General features: G+C 36.0%; 1 protein-coding gene, 1 long non-coding RNA gene and 1 other non-coding gene across 11 annotated transcripts in view; 2 read left to right on the forward strand and 1 right to left on the reverse strand.

Annotated features, from left to right (window-relative positions):
- Nucleotides 1-539: 539 nt before the first annotated feature.
- LOC132914640 (cytospin-A-like) overlaps nt 540-18926 on the forward strand; it is a 28903-nt gene continuing 10516 nt past the window's right edge. For 2 of the 8 annotated variants that reach the window (XM_060973916.1, XM_060973918.1), the window contains exons 1-3: nt 2835-2984; nt 6756-6853; nt 10665-10808. In XM_060973916.1, the coding sequence (XP_060829899.1) occupies nt 6768-6853; nt 10665-10808 (230 nt within the window). In that variant the 5' untranslated portion in view covers nt 2835-2984; nt 6756-6767. Of the gene's footprint in view, nt 763-1506; nt 1655-2824; nt 2985-5939; nt 6061-6438; nt 6680-6755; nt 6854-10664; nt 10809-18926 lie in introns of those variants that run through there. The other 6 variants (XM_060973924.1, XM_060973925.1, XM_060973917.1 and 3 more) reach the window with 6 other exon arrangements.
- Nucleotides 8203-8274, forward strand: Trnac-gca (transfer RNA cysteine (anticodon GCA)). Its single transcript has one exon. It is a non-coding gene; the product is annotated as a tRNA-Cys (tRNA).
- LOC132914642 (uncharacterized) lies at nt 16217-18405 on the reverse strand. 2 transcript variants are annotated; one of them, XR_009659634.1, is made up of 3 exons: nt 17774-18405; nt 17296-17657; nt 16217-17148 (listed from the first exon to the last, which is right to left on the reverse strand). It is a non-coding gene; the product is annotated as an uncharacterized LOC132914642 (long non-coding RNA). The 2 variants fall into 2 exon arrangements; XR_009659633.1 differs by having other exon boundaries at nt 16217-16723; nt 16803-17657.

Raw genomic sequence — 18926 nt, forward strand, 5'->3', positions numbered from 1 at the left:
CATTTTCAGATTAGTTTCAAATTTTATCGATATAATTGTGACAATTATACTTTATCACAGTGCTAATGAAATTTCAATGCATTTTGTACACAATTTTATATAAACAAGATTTCTATCGTGAATGTTAAAATATTTTTATGAGCCACCATATTACTATGGCCATAATTATTTTATGAAATTTTATACATCTTACATTTTTAGTATATTTTATAAAATTGTATAAAATCACAGTTGTTATAAAATGCAAAATATATATACATATATATATATATATATATATATATATATATATATATATATATAAATTGAAGAAAGGGTTACAGATAATTTATAAAAACAAATACATAAAAGTCAGTACTACATGGGATAAAAAACCAGGAAGCATTACTTTGTCAATTTTTCTTAACGATCTTTCAAATTGCAGGTTTGCGGATTTATATTCATATGCAATAACGTTGCATTGGTATTTGTGCTCCATGGTGATTAGTCGTTGCTGCTACGCCGTCTATCCATCCATCCATCCATTTTACCCATCCAAGTCGAAGACGATGCATCGTCATTGCAACCGGCAGTCTCTCGCGGGCTGTCGTTCGCGCCGCATGCAGTTCCGCATTCGTTCTCCTTCGGATCGCGTCTCTTATTAGTAGATCGCGTTTTAAGATGAGATAGAAAAAGGTGATAGTAAATTAACTAAATAGTGATCAACATTTAGCGATGTTCGATCGATAATACAGTTTGAATCAAGTGTTACAGTAGGATCCGGTGAGTAACATGTAATTCTTTTAATCCCCACAATCCCTCTGCCAATGTTAACTGTTAACGTAATTACTTCTAGCTGCATTTGACCGTGCTAAAAACTACGAAATACCGCCCTGCTGCCTGTACCGTTAATTTTAATGACTAATTCGACCTATTACACGGTTCTGGACTGGTGCTTGCATAATAAGTCATGATTCTCAGAAGTAGCACCCCTTTGCTGCTTATTACTATCATTTAATGCCGCTGGATTTCAAGTTTGATAATGTCGATTATATGAAAAAATAACACCTAATGAGATTTAATATAAATTTTCAATTGAAAGATGACAATTGCCACGCAATATAGTTTTATCAATATCGCAGTGATTTTTGCTTCTTTGTTGGAGTTTGAATTATTATGTCTCTTATTTTGATAAACAACAAATTTCAGCGTAAACTGAGAACAAAGAATTCTATTCATTAACAACGATTCAAGCTCAAGAAATTTATTAAGAGTAGAAAGATGCAATTGAGTCGGAAATAGTACAAAAAATGCAGTAGGAACAGTCTAATATACCAAGCACACAAATGCCCTGGTACTTAAGCGCTATTACGATTCTCAATTTTAAATCGTTAAAAATTGGAATCAAAAAAGCTCGAAGGCATTCAACCTGCAGACTTCGATAGCTTATCGTTGGCACCACCTTCGCTCTGAATCCGAGTCCGAGGGCTGAAAAAGGATGACAAAAACGTGGTAAATTGTTTACAGGTGAAACTGGAAGGGTGGAGTTTGAATCGAGAGCAGCGAGAAAAAGTGACAGGCGAAAAAATGGATTCTCACGACAACAAGATAGGGCCCCAGCTTCTTGATCCATGGTTAGATCTACGTGGGACGCCACGAGCCGTAATCACGCCAGGTGGGTAGAAACGAACAGGTATTTGGAGCGCGACAGGAGCTCTCCCGGAGAATGTTCTCTGCAGCTGACTTCCACCATGCGCGCGGGGATTCGCATATTACCTAATGCACACGCACGGCAAATGAAATTAGCGGCGATTAGGTCAGAAGGTCACCCAGTTCGCGCGTACCAAGGTCGACCGAGCCAATCGAACGATGGATCACGTATAGGTGCTTATGCATCTGTGTTCATGCGTGCCTTCTAACAGGTAAAAAGTCGTGACGACATCGCATGTGCAGCATTTTTTGCTATACTTTGGAATGTTGGAGGATCTCTCCGATGATGACTAAAATTTTTTCTTCGACACATTGTGACTAGTCACGAAATGGATTAGTAGAAATGGATGTACCATCTGTTCACAGTTACCATGTACTGGATACGAGATGTATATACGATGTGTGCTATGTATAGAACATTGTGAAATTTTACTACTGGTAAAATTTCAATGTAAATAGAAAATGTATATAAAAGTTGCAAGATATTTATTGCAAACGTATACTTAGCATTTAGTAAAAAATTAGTATACACTATAATAACTACTTTGAACATATAATAAGTATTAAAGATGGTCTGGAGCATGTGAAATATCGTTCCTTCATAGATCGAATTTGGATCAATTTTCTCCACTGAATTTTGTCACATTGCTGATTATCAGTCGTACCAAAGAAGGAGAAATTTATTGTAAGTGGCATTTACCAAATATTCATAAGATTTACTGTTACACATGTTATTTACTTGTAGCAGTAAATCATCGATAAATCATCATTTTTTAAGAATTGGAAACTAATTACATTATCTACATTGAATTGACACAAAAAGTGAAGTTGATGATTAATTTGGTTTATTCGAGGCTAATGCATTATCAGTAATCTCGTACATCATTCTATTCCTATAGAACTCTTTCGAAAATTCTGACTAGACGCTCCACGCTATCGCAGAGATAATAATAGTTAATTACAAAAAAGAAAACAAACACCACTGACAGAAATCGAGGAACCGATTGTTCGTGTGACGAACGCTGAGCTCGGAATGATGTCTAGCGAAGGGACGAGCCGATGAGGAAGAAAGAGAGGGAGAGTCAGGAGAGGTCACAGCAGCGGAATAACGTGGAATGGAATGGCATGGACGTAGCCAGTTCGCATTGAACTGCCGAATCACGCGGATCGTTTCGATTTTCCTCTCTCTCTCTCTCGTGACCGGTTTGTTCCCTCGCCACGCTGGACGTCCGTTTACGGTTGATACTGCCACCAGCCATTTCTACCTGACCCTAAAATTGGATACCTATGTGCAGGTGCGGTTACGATGAGGTTATGTCACACTTTATAGTGTATATACGTATATACGAAGAGACGTGGGGTTTCTGGGGGTTCTGGTTAAACGTGTATGTACAGAAAAAGTTATGTATAATAGGGTATAATAAAGACACCATGTACACGAGACACTTATCGAAGTCGGTTTAAAGGGCGTTAGAGAGGAAAGGCAAGAGATAATAAAGGTTACCGCGCGACCCGTTGAATCGTTTACGCGGGTGTCGCGTGTGTGGGCTGTCTGGTGTTCCCAGCGGAGCGACGGTACCGTCCAAGCTGCTCCCGTTGACAAAGTGTAGGCCGAAGAAACAAACCTATCATCGCCACACCCTACGGCCAGACGTGAAAAACGTCCAGATCCGATGGAACCTTGTACTTGTCGATACATCCTCAGCATTGTGCACCTCTTCTGTTTTATAACAACATCTTGATGTTTTTCCAAGTTCGTTTTATTTATTAGTTCTTGAACCACCTTATAAAGATTTAACTAAGTTCGAATATTTAAAAAATCCTGTAGTTTGTTTTTTCTAATTGCTAATTATGTTGCCTGTATATGTTCTAGAGCTAATAACTCTATCCAGATGCTGTACTAAATCCATATAATTTTAACCTGAAGTCTGAACATCATCCTGATTCCAAAGAAACTTTATCTGTGACGTACTCTCAGCATTCTGTACTTCTACTATTTCATACTGATATCTTGGAGTTCTTCTACATCTATTTTGCTTATTTATTGAAATACCTTATAGAGGTTCAAATAAACTTAAATACTTAAATAATTAAATTAATTTGCTTTTTCTAATTACTAACTCTCTCATCTCCATCTGTTTTAGAACTAATAACTGTACCCTGCTGCTGTTATAAATCTACATAACATTAACCTGAAACCTAAACGCCATCCTGGTCCCCAAAAAATTAGTATTTAAGAATCTTGCATAGCAGTGAAGAACTTTGGCCGTGCCACAAACACAAACAAACTACAGAGCACGAGCGCACAGATCGTTTACAATCAACTGTAAATGATAGACGCGAGATTATCGAGCCATTGGGTTACACGTCCGCGCTCGTTCGTCCAAACGGCGAATCTGTCAATTTGCCAATTATGTAAGACCAGTTCTGTTCCACGAGAACACCGGGCAACGATCCGTTTCTGCAGGAATTTCAATTCCTTCGGCGGACAGGAATCGCGCGCAACTTAGTGTTAGCAGCGACTAACCGGTCATGCACATGCGCCTTATGTACAAACGGATCTTGTATCGCTATGTATCACGCTCTTCCATCAAACAGTACCTCCGCACGTTCATTCTGATGAGTTGTGTACCCATGAAAAGTTGATTATAATTTCCTAATTAAAAGCCCAAGAAGTTAGGTTAGGTAATATTATGTATGAATGTAGCTTTAACAAGGGACTAATTATATTATTAGTTCCTATTGCACTGTAAATATTTATATAAATTTATGTAAGATTGGTGCATGTGAAACGTCATTTCTTGAATTTAGCGGATCTACTACATTTTGGCATATCACATTCGTTTTTAAATTTCTCATAAAATAAGAATTTACAGCCTAATAATCATTTTAATTCTTACTTACAGAATGATGATTAGACTACAGTTTTTTATTCTTATGGATATATAACTGAAGGATAAAGCTATATGGATATAACTACATGTAATAATAATCAGAAATTTATTTTACTTTATGTATTTTTGCATGTATTTTTACATTTATGTATTTTCCATAAATGCATAAATATCTGTAATCTAATGATCATACTTTCAAATCTGTGAAGCCACTATTACTGTATTGTAACTACAGCTATACAAAAGACACCTCAGGAAATTGTATTGAATGAATTTAATAGAGTACACAGGGCTCAAATTAAGATTAGAATTTGATTGTATTCTCTATGGGGACACCCTGTAGAAGGATGGACAACGGGTCGCGTGTGCATTGCGAGTTTAGTATGTGCGCCGCGAGTATTTCGCGTCGAGCAAGCGGCCACGGGTGCAGGGTAGTACTTACGTACGTATGTACAGAACGTAGTTACGTACCGGGCATGCATCTTTATTATTGGCCGAGAACCCGTACGCGAGGCGAGGTTCGATGAACCTTTATAGCTACGTATACGGACGTGTACCCTTCTGATTGAAACTCTCCCAAGTGCATATTCGCTGAAAATCCACTGGGTCTCACCAGTTCTCCTGGGAACCGGTATTTCTTCAACACATTGTAACTAACTTCTTCAACACTCATTTATAACATATTAACGCTGCTTTATCTATTAGCTAGCAAATATTCCCAAATATATATGTATCAGGTTTGGAAAATATTTAGCGAAAGTTAAGAAAGATTTATACTTTTGCCATATACGTATGTATCATTTCATCAGTCTTTTCTTGAAAATTTTTTCATCTTTTTTGGTAATTGATTGCGTTGAATAGCTTTTACAAGTTTGTAGAGTATTCCATTTTTTGTCTATGACCCTGGAATGAGTCTCTTAAACACTATAATATTGTATTATAACTGCTATGCAAAATATTCTATATTATAGTGTAGACTATATTATAAATATAAATAATAATGTAAATATGTACATGTATATTCGGTAATTGAGACATAATAACTTCTATATACTTAATCTATAGATTCGTATCAAATTTTAGTAATATATAATACGTACTAATAAAATTTCAAAATGTTTTGTATAATGTAATTCATAATAGTTTTCGAACAAGTCGATACAATATATTATCTGTCATCGTGTATTCGTAGATATTTCTTGACTTATCGCAGTCGATTTACTTCTTATCGCATCACCTCGAATTCCGTCGTGTTTTCTGTGTACTTGATAAGTGTAGTCCTAATGGAAGATGTTATGGGTGAATTACGTGCGTTATAGGTTAAGAAATGTCTTGTTTGTGATCACGGTGAAAGTTGTGACGTGATCAATTAATAAATCGGGACTGTTTGTATCAGGAAAGTTACATCGATCCCAGTAGTGGACGTGGACCAAGCAACATGTTTCGACAATTATTGGATGCTTTAGGAGGGAACTCGGTACATATGCATATACGTACAGTGGCTAGTGGCTACAAAAGAATATTCCCACATAGTCTTATGTTTTGGTTAAACGTCTTTTTATTAGATCCTACATTTCGTTTTCATAGTACTAAATTTTCGTACTCATAAGTGTTACTAGACATACCACTAAATGATGTAATTTAATATACATGGATTAATGACATATTATATAAATACTATAAAAATTACGTGATACGATATGTAAACATTTTTTGTAGCCACTTAAGTATAATTCTAATATTCGAAGAGAATCTCTGGGTTCCGTCCTTCTCAAAATATGTATACCTAGTTCATACGTATATATGTATATTCGCGTACTGTGGAAAATGTTAGATGCGCCAGTATTGCGTTGTCGAGTGGCGGCCTTCGTTTCTATAATTATTTAGTGCATGTTTCGTTGGTAGCCACAGTTAATACGTATCCACTGCGTGAACAGATCGAATTCGTGTTCGTAAGAGAAGATATCTTGTCAAGGATGTCACACTTGCGGTTTCAACGCTGCACCTGTACTATTAATCCAAAGACGTTTGCGTGCGTTCACATGTACTCGGATCGGATACTCTCGAGAGTGGTTTACGGCGAGTGGGAGAACGATGTACCGTTTAATTATATTTTCTTAAATCTGATTGTATGTGTTGTATTAATTGGTTGCCTTTTCCTGTTTGTCACAGGCTCGAAGCGGAATGTCCGGGGGTTCGGGAGGGCGGGCACCGTTTAAGCGGGCAACAGCCACTTCTATCCCAATCACGAATAAGTCCACGAAAGCCCGGTGAGTACCAATTGTTTGTTGTTATTATAAGAACCAATTATATTCAGAGATCATAAATTTATAACATAAATTTAAAATGGGAATAGCATAAAAAATCGCATCCCACGATTAATTTATATGAATTTAGTTAAGAATAGTTATTATAAATAATTAAAATTTTGTTGATTACTGGTGACCATAATTGTGACTGGTGACTAAAGTTGTTTTCGGTTACCACTAACGATTTTTGGTACTTTTAACCATCATCAATTTTTATTAACGTCACTTATATTTATTATTTAGTACTAATTGTAAGGTTAGCAACACCGAAAACAATTAAATTACAAGTAAACAACAAAATTTCAATAATAAGTTATTCATAGGCTGCAGATTTTTATACATTTATGGGAAATTTGAAGGTTCAGAAGTGCATACAGTGAACATATTATGTAAAAATGTATAAAATATCCAAAACAGTGTTTATTATGATATTTGGTAAACAAATCTGTATTTAAATTCTACTTCTTTAGTTATCTTCATAAAAATATAAAAATACATAAATATCTGCAGATTTAGTTATTCGTAGCCAAAATCATTTAATTTAATGTATGAATTGTTATATTAGAACTAATTGAGATTTAGTCATTAAATACAAATCCTAATAAATGTAATTCCTCTATGATAAGCTTTTCATTTGCGTTACGTTTAGAGTGAAAGCTAGTTAAAAACGATATATACACTAGGAATTCGCTTTCGCTTTTTCTGCTTCGGCGCCTATATAAGTCGCCTCTATACTTTGCCATTTATTGCGAAACAAACGTGCGTTTGTTTACTTCAGAGCATTTCATTTCATTTTTCCATTTGATCAGAGGATAATATATCTTTAAAAATTCCTACATTGTCGATGTAAGTCGATAACAATGAAAATACGAAAAGTTGACGTACAGATGGCGATAGTATGTAGTCGGCTTGGCGGTAAACTCGTTGGTTAATGTAATAAACGTTGGAAGCCGTGAGACCAAAGCCTAGCTTGTTACCGCAATCGTAATGGCTTCCTTCAACAGACCCTGCCTTGTCTGTTACGCATCGAGAAACCGGTCGAGCGATTATTTTTCCAGAAATTCCGTTATCTACCTGTCGCAGCCATTGGCGTCGCTTTCTCTTTACCAATCGCTTTACCGAACTGTACTAACAGTAGCTCATTTGATTCCAATTAAGTACATTATAAAGTAATTTTAACTCAGATTTCTGAAAATACTTGTATCGGTTATTCTGTAATCTGAATGAATAGTATAATTTATGGAGAAAAATTTATTTATGACTAATTGTTGGAATAAGTGTAGCGCCATTTTGGAAGTTGTGATCGAGTTGGGGATATAGCTCAGTGGTAGAGCATTCGACTGCAGATCGAGAGGTCCCCGGTTCAAACCCGGGTGTCCCCTATAATTTTTTCTTTTTCTATAAAATTTTTATCGATTTCTTGATTCTATATTATTATAAGATAATATCAAATATACAGTATCGAGATGAAAAGAAATATGGTATTAATAAGTCTACTCATCTGGTCTTCTGTTTATGATAATCTTAGGCCCAGTTTATGTGCATAAATAAAGAGTAAGGAGAAAAGAAAGAATGTCACAAAATAGCTTTATTGAAAAAATTAAGTTTTAATATTTATGTCTACTAGAAAAGTAACAACACTCAATGAATTTACCTGCATTGTTCATAAAATAAAGTTTATACCTTACTTAGATGTCATACAAAGAAATGACTAATAAAGTATTAACTATTTTTGTCTGTGTTTCGTTCCAGTAGATCGTGGATATTTCCTGTTTTTAATCAATACACCGGATCTTTAACGTTATCTTACGGAAACATTTTGAATATTGTGATTATTGTGATTTGATAGTTTTCATATCGAAATGCGTTATCGAATAGAGAATTAAAAATGGACATTCCCCGTTTTTCCCCGTACGCCCTTCAGTTTTCAAATGTAAGACCAGTTTATGCGCATAAATAAGTAGGCTGCGGATTTTTATACATTTGTGGTAAATTTAAAAATACATAAATGCATAGAATGCATATAATGTATATAAAATATCATAAATACAGTATATTCGTTGACAATACCTAATGTGTGATATAAATCTTTAAATAGATTCTATTCTTTATATCATTTCCATCAAAATATGAATTTGTATATCCACAGACCAGATATAGAAAAAATATTCTACGGTAGAGAAACCAGTAACGGTTCCTTTTTTTCCTTGTTAAGACCACTTGTTACTGGCAGTTTACGTAAGACGTTAAGAGAGCATTAGCCAAGTACAGACACGAAATGAAATCGATCCGATTTACTAGATCCCCATTCCTAGTAAATGGATCGAACGACTGAGGGCATTGACCAGCGGTCAGCGATGAAACTGACCCATCATCTGGTCACATCTCGATGCATGTCATAATTGCTGGACACTTTAAATCCGTTCAAGTTCCTCCACATTCTTTTTTAAGGAAACACATTGTAGCTGAGATCACGCAATTCATTAAATGCTCAAGATTAAGTGGGTCAAAGATTAATCTCGTTTAATTGCAGAGAACAAGTCTGTCGTAACTGGTAACGACACAAGAAAATCCTACGATCTTTAAGGAAACTAGATCTAACCTACTACGTTTATTCGATATGTCATCTCTGTTTCTGTATTTTATGGCTCACCAAACTGAAAGTACATATATATGTTAGGTTTAGTAATTGAACCCATGAATTCCATAACAGTACAAGTTCGCTTTTCTACGCTATATTAAGTTAACTTTGACAATTTCAATCTAGTCTCTTTTCTAAAAACTTCATTTTATTAACAAAATAAAAAATATCAATCAAAGAAACTCAAGAAAGAAACTGTTAAAGGATTTTGTTAAGATTTCAAATTTAACCTCCAAATAATGCTATTGGACATAGTAAAGTCTAATAATTTGTTGTATTATTATTATACTACTATTACTATATTATATTTATGGTATTTCATTTTATTTTGTATTTTACTTGTATTTTCACTGTGATAGGTAGTAGTAATAAAACTAAATTAAGTTAATAATTCAGAAATCATGTGATTTTGTCTCAAATTGTTATGTTCTCCAATGGGTCAATAATTAAATAAGAGTTAAAAATCTTTCCTTATTTCTTGTAAAAATCTTTTTTACAAAAAAAGGAACTGTATTTAAATAGCCAGAATTAGGAAGATTAAACCGTATACTGCATAGTTACTGGCGAATTTTTACAGATAGAAATGTAGAAACAGGAATGAAAAAGACATAAAGGAGCCTCGTCACTGTAATTCGATAATAAGTTCGCTGTTCATGCGATTGTTGTGGGCACAGGTAGGAGTGTTAACGCGCCTACGTGTTGCACAATCCTTTATTAGTCATTTGCATATTTCTTGAAGAAATCTTACGTGATTCGGTAATGTCGTATGCATCGTTTTTGTCCACTCTTTCGCTCATGAAAATTTAATATACACTTTGTCACTTTGTAATGCATGTAGCAACAGGATTGTTGCAATCAACCATAGACTTTGTAATATATATGTAATTGAAGTCTCCGTGACATACATTGTATTTAACGTATTATACAAGTTTAAAAATATAATAATATACAAATTTAGAATACAAGTACACAAGTTTCAATTTGTTAAATTTATAACTTAGGTTACTACCGTACTCACAATCCAGTTACAAATAAAAAATCGTATTCGAATCGTGTTTGCTCGATTTTACAAATTCTCGTCTCTGTAATATCTCATAAATATAAAAACAGCGTTTTTATTGAAAATTTCAGATCGAAACCCGAACCAAAGCCACCGTCCGGTACGGGAAAAAAGCGGGACGTGGTCGCGTCGTTTTTCAGCCCGAAAAGGCCAACGAGCAGAAAAGTCGAGCGGCCTGGCAGACACGAGGCGAAGCTAGAGGAGCGACACCACAAGTGAGTTTCAAGTCGAACGAGTCTCCGGCGATTGGATTACCATTACCACAAACCATGCGTCTCTCACAATGATGCGAGCCATGTGACACGTTTTGCCAGTTAGGCGCGTGTGGCGGCCTCCTCTCTTTTACGGAACAGGAAAAAACCGAAACGAACGCGAAAAGAGAGAAAAGGGATACGTACGATGCGTCGTTAGCTCATAGGAAGGTTCAGTGACCTCATACATGCTTCTTTCCCTATCATTTCTCGATGCCATATGTTACTTGTACGCTGTTAAACGTACATGTATGTGCAACATAACAGACGAATATCATAATTTTCTATAAAAAAAGCAGTGGTTCACAGAAGTACTCGTATACCGACCACAGAATTTTTTATGAATATATTATATGCATTCTACAAAACTTTTTGAAAATTCGTTAACACTGTAAAGAGACACGATCATCGTAATTATTGTACTACCGTATTAATTGGAAATGTATATAGAAATTACAAGACATATCGCAAATATACACTCAATAGAAAATTAGTATACAGCATGAATACTATTCATAATTGGTCTTTAGGTTATCAATCATATTATATATTGTTTTGTAAGTCGACGTTTCGTGGACGTTGTATTTCACTTTTTCAGTGTTATACTGAAACTGAGTATTTCCAGATTTTGTTAATGCTTTTTATGGTCAATGAAGTGTCTCTGATTGGCCAATGGAAATCGTGTTCTGAACACGGCCATAAAAGAAACCTGGAAACACTCAGTTTCAGGATAACCCTGAAGAAGTGAATTACAACGTTCACGGATGATCGGCTTACAAAATAATATATAACGAAGACCAAATATGATAAATTCAGAGAACCATCGTGGAAGTCTTAAGTCAATAATAGTCTTAAACGTACAATTAATACTAAAGATAGTCTGACGAAACATTGGCTTATTAATATAGTGAATAATAATTGACTTCGAATACATTGCTAATTTATGCGCAGTGTATGCTTCCAATAAATATCTTGCAACCTCTATATATATAATTTTCAGATCTATTTCAAATTTGATCGATATCAGATTTCAAAATGTTTTGTATAATATATATGTACATAAAAAGCTTCTATCAGTTTTCGAATACTTTCATAAACCACTATATCTATTTCTGATTTTCCTATCGTCTCTACTTTCTATAAAAATTAGTATAAGCCAGACTTCACTTGTTGCGTTTTCCACAGGCGAAGATTTGCTTTGCGTGAGTTAGAAAAGTGGAAGTCCGGGACTGTATAGAGTACACTTTCTCCTACTGTCAAGATACGCTAGTTGATTGTTACGTGCAATAGCTTTACGCTGCTAAGCAGGCGAATTCTGGTCCGCAGAAAGCGCCACCGCGCTTTAAACCAGTTCCTTTTTTGCACTGGCTGCAGTTTCCTTCCTTTCCTCTTGTTCCTTGTGGCGGAGACCGCCAACACCTCCGCCAGACTTGAGTGGCCGAGAGAACTCACCAAAAATCACCTCACGATGCCTTGAGAACACGTGCGAATGTAAATCAGGAGGTTATACATTGCTCTCGATTGGTTCACCATACCTGGTGACTTCATTGACTTCATCCAACTTCTTAATGGAATCGACCACTTTTTTGAACACTATGCTCTCTTGATAGCAAATGTTATCACATCATGGTTCCTCCTATAGACTATTATTCATAATTATTCCTAATGGTTGTTTTCAGGACGTTTTATTTGAACCCTGTATAATTAGACATCGTTACATCGATATCACAGAAAGCTTTCATGTATTTATTATATGTACATGTTATATAAAACATTCTGAAATTTCATTGAGGCTCACACGACACTCGGCTATCACGATTGTATCGGTAAAAGTTGGAATCAATTTAAAAATTGATATAGAGTTGCAAAACATTTATTGCAAATGTATATTTAATGAAGAAATTGGTAAACACCATGAATAGTCTATTTGTAATAGATAATTGATTATGCTTTTACAATTTCCAGGACTACATTATACTGCGATGCATACTTGGACGCATAATTTTCATATTATATACATATATTTTCTGATTTATTTCACATTTTACCGACAGAGTCACGAGAGTCATAACATAATATATTCATAAAAAATTTCTATAAATGGTGGGACACTTTCATGAACTACTGTATATTCTAATCTGTTACTCGCGCATACATACAAAATTATAGTAACTAAATCGATTCATTACTCTTTCAGGGATATCTGGTTAGTCTGACCAACCTGTATACATTTCTTCCTTCTAACATTTCCCTCTGAATCATGCTGTTTGACGTAAGAGGTCCATTCTAACCTACTAAGTGGTCCAATCCTGTTCCAGGTGATTATAAATCAACTTCTCCATTACATCAGATAAGTCACGCTCATTTTTTTCCTATAACCACCATTTCCTGAAGAGTTCTTAAATACATTAAAATCTTGCATGTATATAAAACTCTGATCGATTAATTCTCCTCTTGATATTTTAGATTAAGTGTCATATTTCGTATAAATCCAGCAAATGTTCTCATATTTATGAACGAGAGTACATATCCGTAATAAAGTTGAAGTCCGCGAGTAATATCTCCTACAGAATATACAGTTGTTTGGCGTAGAGTCAGTCGACAATGTCTGCTCGTTGTCGTCTCTTAATTAAGATCTAAAGATGCGGCTCTTTACGCTAATAGAAAGAAAAGGAAAGAGAGAAAGAGAGAGAGAGAGAGAGAAGAAAGGCACAGGTCGATTCTTACGGGGTCTCTAAAGTGGCGACTGCTCGACGGATCGACGACCCACTCTGACAATGAGAGCGGTACTTGGTCGACGTCGGACGACCTACATACCCAGTGAATCAAAAGTCAATGAGCTACTCGTTGCAGCCCGATAACTTCTTTGTATTTACGGCGATCCACCATAGAACGGTGTTTCGCCGAGTAAACACGTTAGTGAAGTCTTTAAGTCGCCATCAGTTATCAATGAACTTCATGCAGCAGATGGCACGCATAATCTTTAACCACCAGATTTAACATCTAGATCCTTTCAAATTACAAATTATCTAATTATCCTCTTTGATATAAAATTGTAAGAAAGAACTGTATAATCTACAGTTTGTAACTATCAAATTAATTGGCAAATTATTTATGTTCAGTGCCAATGAAATTTTAAAATGTTTTATATAACTTTATATATCTTTAAATGTTGTATATAAGTTTATTCTAGCTAAATCTACTTTAACTTTCGCTTCAAAATTTCTGAATATACACTAGTACACTTAGGTCTAACAAACTTTGAATATTTCTGAAAGATACAGACAGAGGCTATTATGAATGGAATCACTATAATAGAAGCTTGCGACGAGACGCTCTAAAGGCCTTTGAATAAGGGCAAAGTCAATTGGTAGAAAACGGGGAACAGAGTGACGTCATGCGTAAGCTGACCGAGGAATCAACATCAACTCCGCACCACGGTCTTTATCTATTCTTCGTAATCGTTTATCAGCCACCTCCAAAAAAGAATCCAGAATTCGTACCGAGCCAAATGGAAGACAACCCACATTCCAGCCTTGTAATCGTTGCCTGTTCAATATTTGCACAAGGCGACTGAAACAATCGCTGTTTGCTTTGGATATAAATGTTTGTATCAAACGTATCGCAGCCGCGTGACGAAAATACGCCTGCGTGTTTTTCTTCCTTTGCTTATTCTGTCGTCACTGATCATCGTCATTTTTACCGACTGAGCTTCATTTTGGAGCACACTGAATACGTATATATGTATAACGTTTAAAATAACGATACCTATATCTTAAAACTAGTATTTTTATCATATAATGGCGGACGAAAGAAAGTTTGTAGAATAAGAAATACAAAAAAAGATATCATAATTTTACAAAATGGATATATATCTAATAAGAACAATGCCATAGAATAGATGACGTTTAAAATTAAAAATTTTTTAATACAGATATTACTAAAATTTATAATGTATCAATTTCAAGCTTTTTCTATTTTGCACTATATGTTAGGAAAAAGTTTTTTCAACTTTTTTATTTATTTTAAGTATACTTTATTCGTGTCTGCGTCGTGCATGGGGTTTTATATTTGTTGTAAGTAAAGCTTGTTTTGTAAAGTGTATAGTAATTTAAAAAAGAACTTAAAAAGTAATAAAAAGACTTAAGAAATGAAGTCACAAATTCGGTGTGTTCCAAAACAAAGTTCAGCCCTTTTAAATTTCCGTCCAATTCACCGGCATCTCACATCGTTCTTTATCTTACAGTGTCGCCGCAAAGAAATCCATAGCTCCTTTCTCTTGCCTACAAATCATCGAAGACAAGAATTCGCCGAAATCGTTGTTTGACCGAATGCTATTACACGAATCGATCACGTCATAAAGTATGCATGAGCGATGGAACCTCCTACACTTACACCTGGCGATAATGATATCTCTTTTGTGTCTCCTTGAGCCACAGATAAGGCCATGTCGTAAGCGTCGCAATTCCTTGGACGTGACAATTCGCGAAAGAGGTTTATAAGCTCGTTAGTTCGATCAAACTAAACGTTGGATGTCACGGTGATTCAGAGAAAGCACGCTCGATCAGCCTTGATCTCGTTTATCAAACAGCCTGGCTTATATTTCGCTCTATTTTCGTATTCTGATTCGAATAGAACGAACCAAAGAATTGGATTAATCTTTAAAGTTAAAATGACGAGAGTTAACTAGAAGGTCGGTTAAATAAACGTTGAGGGAAGCAGAACAAATCGAAGGGCTGAAGAACCATCGAGATAAGGAATGTTCGATCAATCTTCTGGCGTCTGCAGGAACGCAATGACGTAAATTGTTGCATAGGAACGTTATATGGAATATTAATCGAGGAATGAACAACGCGCGAACGTTTAAGTGCATCGACAAGCCGACGTGTCTACATCGTAGCGGACATTCTCTTATTGATATTACCAACGCATCCACCTTCGTACGCCTGGGAAATGTTAAACCATGCTAGACGCAATTATATGTTGTTCTAGACAATTAGGAGAACATAATATTCAAACGGTTTGATCGCTCGATGAGATATTTGAATTCTTCTCATTGTTCCTTCTTTTCTTTAGTCTCACGGAGAGATATGTCTGTTGTATTTATAAAGTGCAACAGGTATTCCACATAATCCAGTAAATGTTATTTAGATCGAGCAAAGTAACGTGTCGATGAAGTAGGTTAGGATACCACCTAAATAAGAAGAAAGATCTTAATTGATTTTTAATTAAACATTTTCTTCAGATTTCGTTATGAATATGTAGTAACTCATAAAAATTGAGAACTTATTTTGTAAAACAGTTTGAAATTTCGCTATCATGTAATGAAAACGACTGTCATGATTGTATTGATAAAATTTGAAGCAGGAATGTATATATTGATTATATTTATTATGATATTACTCGCAATAGTCTCGTGACAGTGTTAATGAAATTTCAACATAATATATTCATAAAATGTATATACAAGTATTAGAATACTTCTGTTATTCACTGTATATACATATAAAAAGAAAAGAAACAATGAACCGAGTGATTATTCATAGAAATTTTCGCAACACCCCGTACAACGAGCTTATTATGTTAAATCTGCCGAACGCGTATTCCCCAGACTTTTTTTTAGATTCGGCGCCAGTGGACGCCAGCCAGGATACTTTCCAACATCGCATCGCGACCATGTATATTTAGACGCATTTCTGCCTGTCTTTTTTTTTGGATCGTTTTTCCGCAGCCTCGACGTCTATATGCTTGAAGATATTTGCGATGACGAAGTGGACGCGTTGTATTTCCGCTAAACTGAATAGAAAAGCGCCAATACGGGTCTGATAATGACACATGCATACGTTGTATAGTGCCAGGAAAATAGGTCCATAATAAGCCTGCTTTACGAATGTGTTAGCTTTAAAATGCTATCAGGTATATGCACAGCATTGCATTTTGTCCACGTTATTAACTTACCTTGAAATCGATCCTTATCAGATTACAGTCGTTAGAGTCGAGTCATCGATTCGGACATTCCAAAGAGACTGATTTCATTTTTCACGTTCCGAATAACCATCTTCCATTTTAATTCTGGATAACTCTCGCGTAACACAAGTTACAAATATTAGTAGAAATATAAGATTTCATTTCGATAATATAAGTAGATTCAACCTAGACCCAGCCTAGACTTATATTTAACCCAGACCTTGGCAAGACTCGAGTCATGTCGTCAGACTTAGCTTATACAAGTTTGATATACTAATTCAGCTATACTAGTCTAGACTGTAGTATTTAGATCTCTTTATTTTATAGAATTCAGAATCTATGTATATACATGGGAAACCAGAAAAGGATTTAAGAAATGATACGAACGCCATTTTGTTTCTGTTCATGTTTTTGAGTTAACATCTGATAATATATGTTGATCGTAGTAAACAGTTTTGCATTAGAAGGCAGGTCAAGGGCTCACCTCAGGTAGAGATTTATCCTGTGGAAGTTTAGGCCACCGGGTACATACCATATGTCGACCGTATGAGAAAACTGGTCGACGGTGAGACGTCTGCAGATTCCGTGGCCTCCTTAAGCAGCTTCTACCTCCTCTTCCTCGCCCCTCTGTACTCGCCAAACCATCTTCGACGGCGTATGTACTCGTTCCCAGAGAGTTGGCGCAGGCTGTCTTAAGCCCCACCACGATCCTCGCCAATTATCTTTGTTTCTCTTTCATCTTCTCTCGCTATTGCGGTTACAGGGATCTTCGTTATGAAAAAATCGAACAAGAAATCGAACGATCGAAGCCCCATCGGTGACTCGATCGGTTTAACAGGGCCCTTCCTGAAAGTGCGTGAAATTTCAACGTTTCAGCCTTTGTAGATGGCTCTATGAAGTTCCTAATTCTCCCAAGAATATTTTATGTAAAATATTTTCTCAGAATCAGTGCTTCTCCATACTTATTTCTTAATTTTCTCCTTTAAACAGCTTCCATTTATTCTCAATGAATCTTTCACCTCGCGAGAAATCCGAAGCAATCTTATGCAATTGAAATTTCACTATCTCACACTACTGTCACACAGTATATTTCGTTCGTATGATAAACATCATGATGTCCTTGCGATAGCCTGATAAACGATTCGTCATAGACAGAAAAATGAGAATAATCGCTCTTTACATAAAAAGCATTTTGTGTGTATCGAAAGTGGATCCTGAAAAGGATCAGCAGCATCATCGTTTGCTACAGTAACTTCCAAGTATATATTCGACGCCTAGACGCGTTCTCAAGCCCTTCGTCCAGCAAAATGGTTGGGGCTCGTGGTGGGGTAGACCATTCTGGAGGGGACACAAGTCGAGACTCGTATTCAGTACTCGATGCACCGCTGTGGAGAGTGTGTTGTTTTTCCGTGTTCGTCAAAGGAAAGTTCTTCAAATCATACAAAAAAACATTATATCATCGATAGTACAAATAAGCTTCAGTTTCTAATTTCAAATTTTTTGTCCAAAAACTAACGAATATACTATAATACATATAGAACGTTGAATTATCAATGATTGGAATTTCGCAAGTGGCTTTAAACTACCGATGTGTTTGAAGTTCAAATTTTGAACGAAGCTTGGACAATTGGTTTCATCGGGGATTCGTTTGGAAGATTTCTACCTGGCGAATTCGACGTTCAAGAATGCAAGCGTATCTTTCGAACAAACGTCGAGAAGAAATACACTCGCGCCACGGAGGTCGGCCGGTCGATGCAACAAGTGGTCGCCGTCGGAGGCTAAGATCCAGCCAAACCCTCCGTACGTGCTCGGCTGGAATTCGTAAACGCTCGTGAGAGACACATAGGCCTCGAAAAGTGGCTCGAGGTCGTCGCATCTCGTATACGAATTTTCGAATTCCTTTTCGGGATCGTGTCACACGCTGTTGCTAAACGATCTCGTCTTTCCCTCGTCGTGTAACCTTAACTTCAAGCGACATCGTTCAGGGATCGAGAAAGCTCGTTTGGAGAAAAAAGAAGTCGAGGAAACTTTTCCCGTGTATACTAGTTATACTTGAAGTCCGATGTTGTTAATTCGACGATGTGAAAGTGGCACGTTTTCCTTACAAAGCATTCT

The sequence above is a fragment of the Bombus pascuorum genome, chromosome 15, assembly GCF_905332965.1.
Source record: "Bombus pascuorum chromosome 15, iyBomPasc1.1, whole genome shotgun sequence".
In the NCBI taxonomy this organism is placed as follows: domain Eukaryota; kingdom Metazoa; phylum Arthropoda; class Insecta; order Hymenoptera; family Apidae; genus Bombus; species Bombus pascuorum.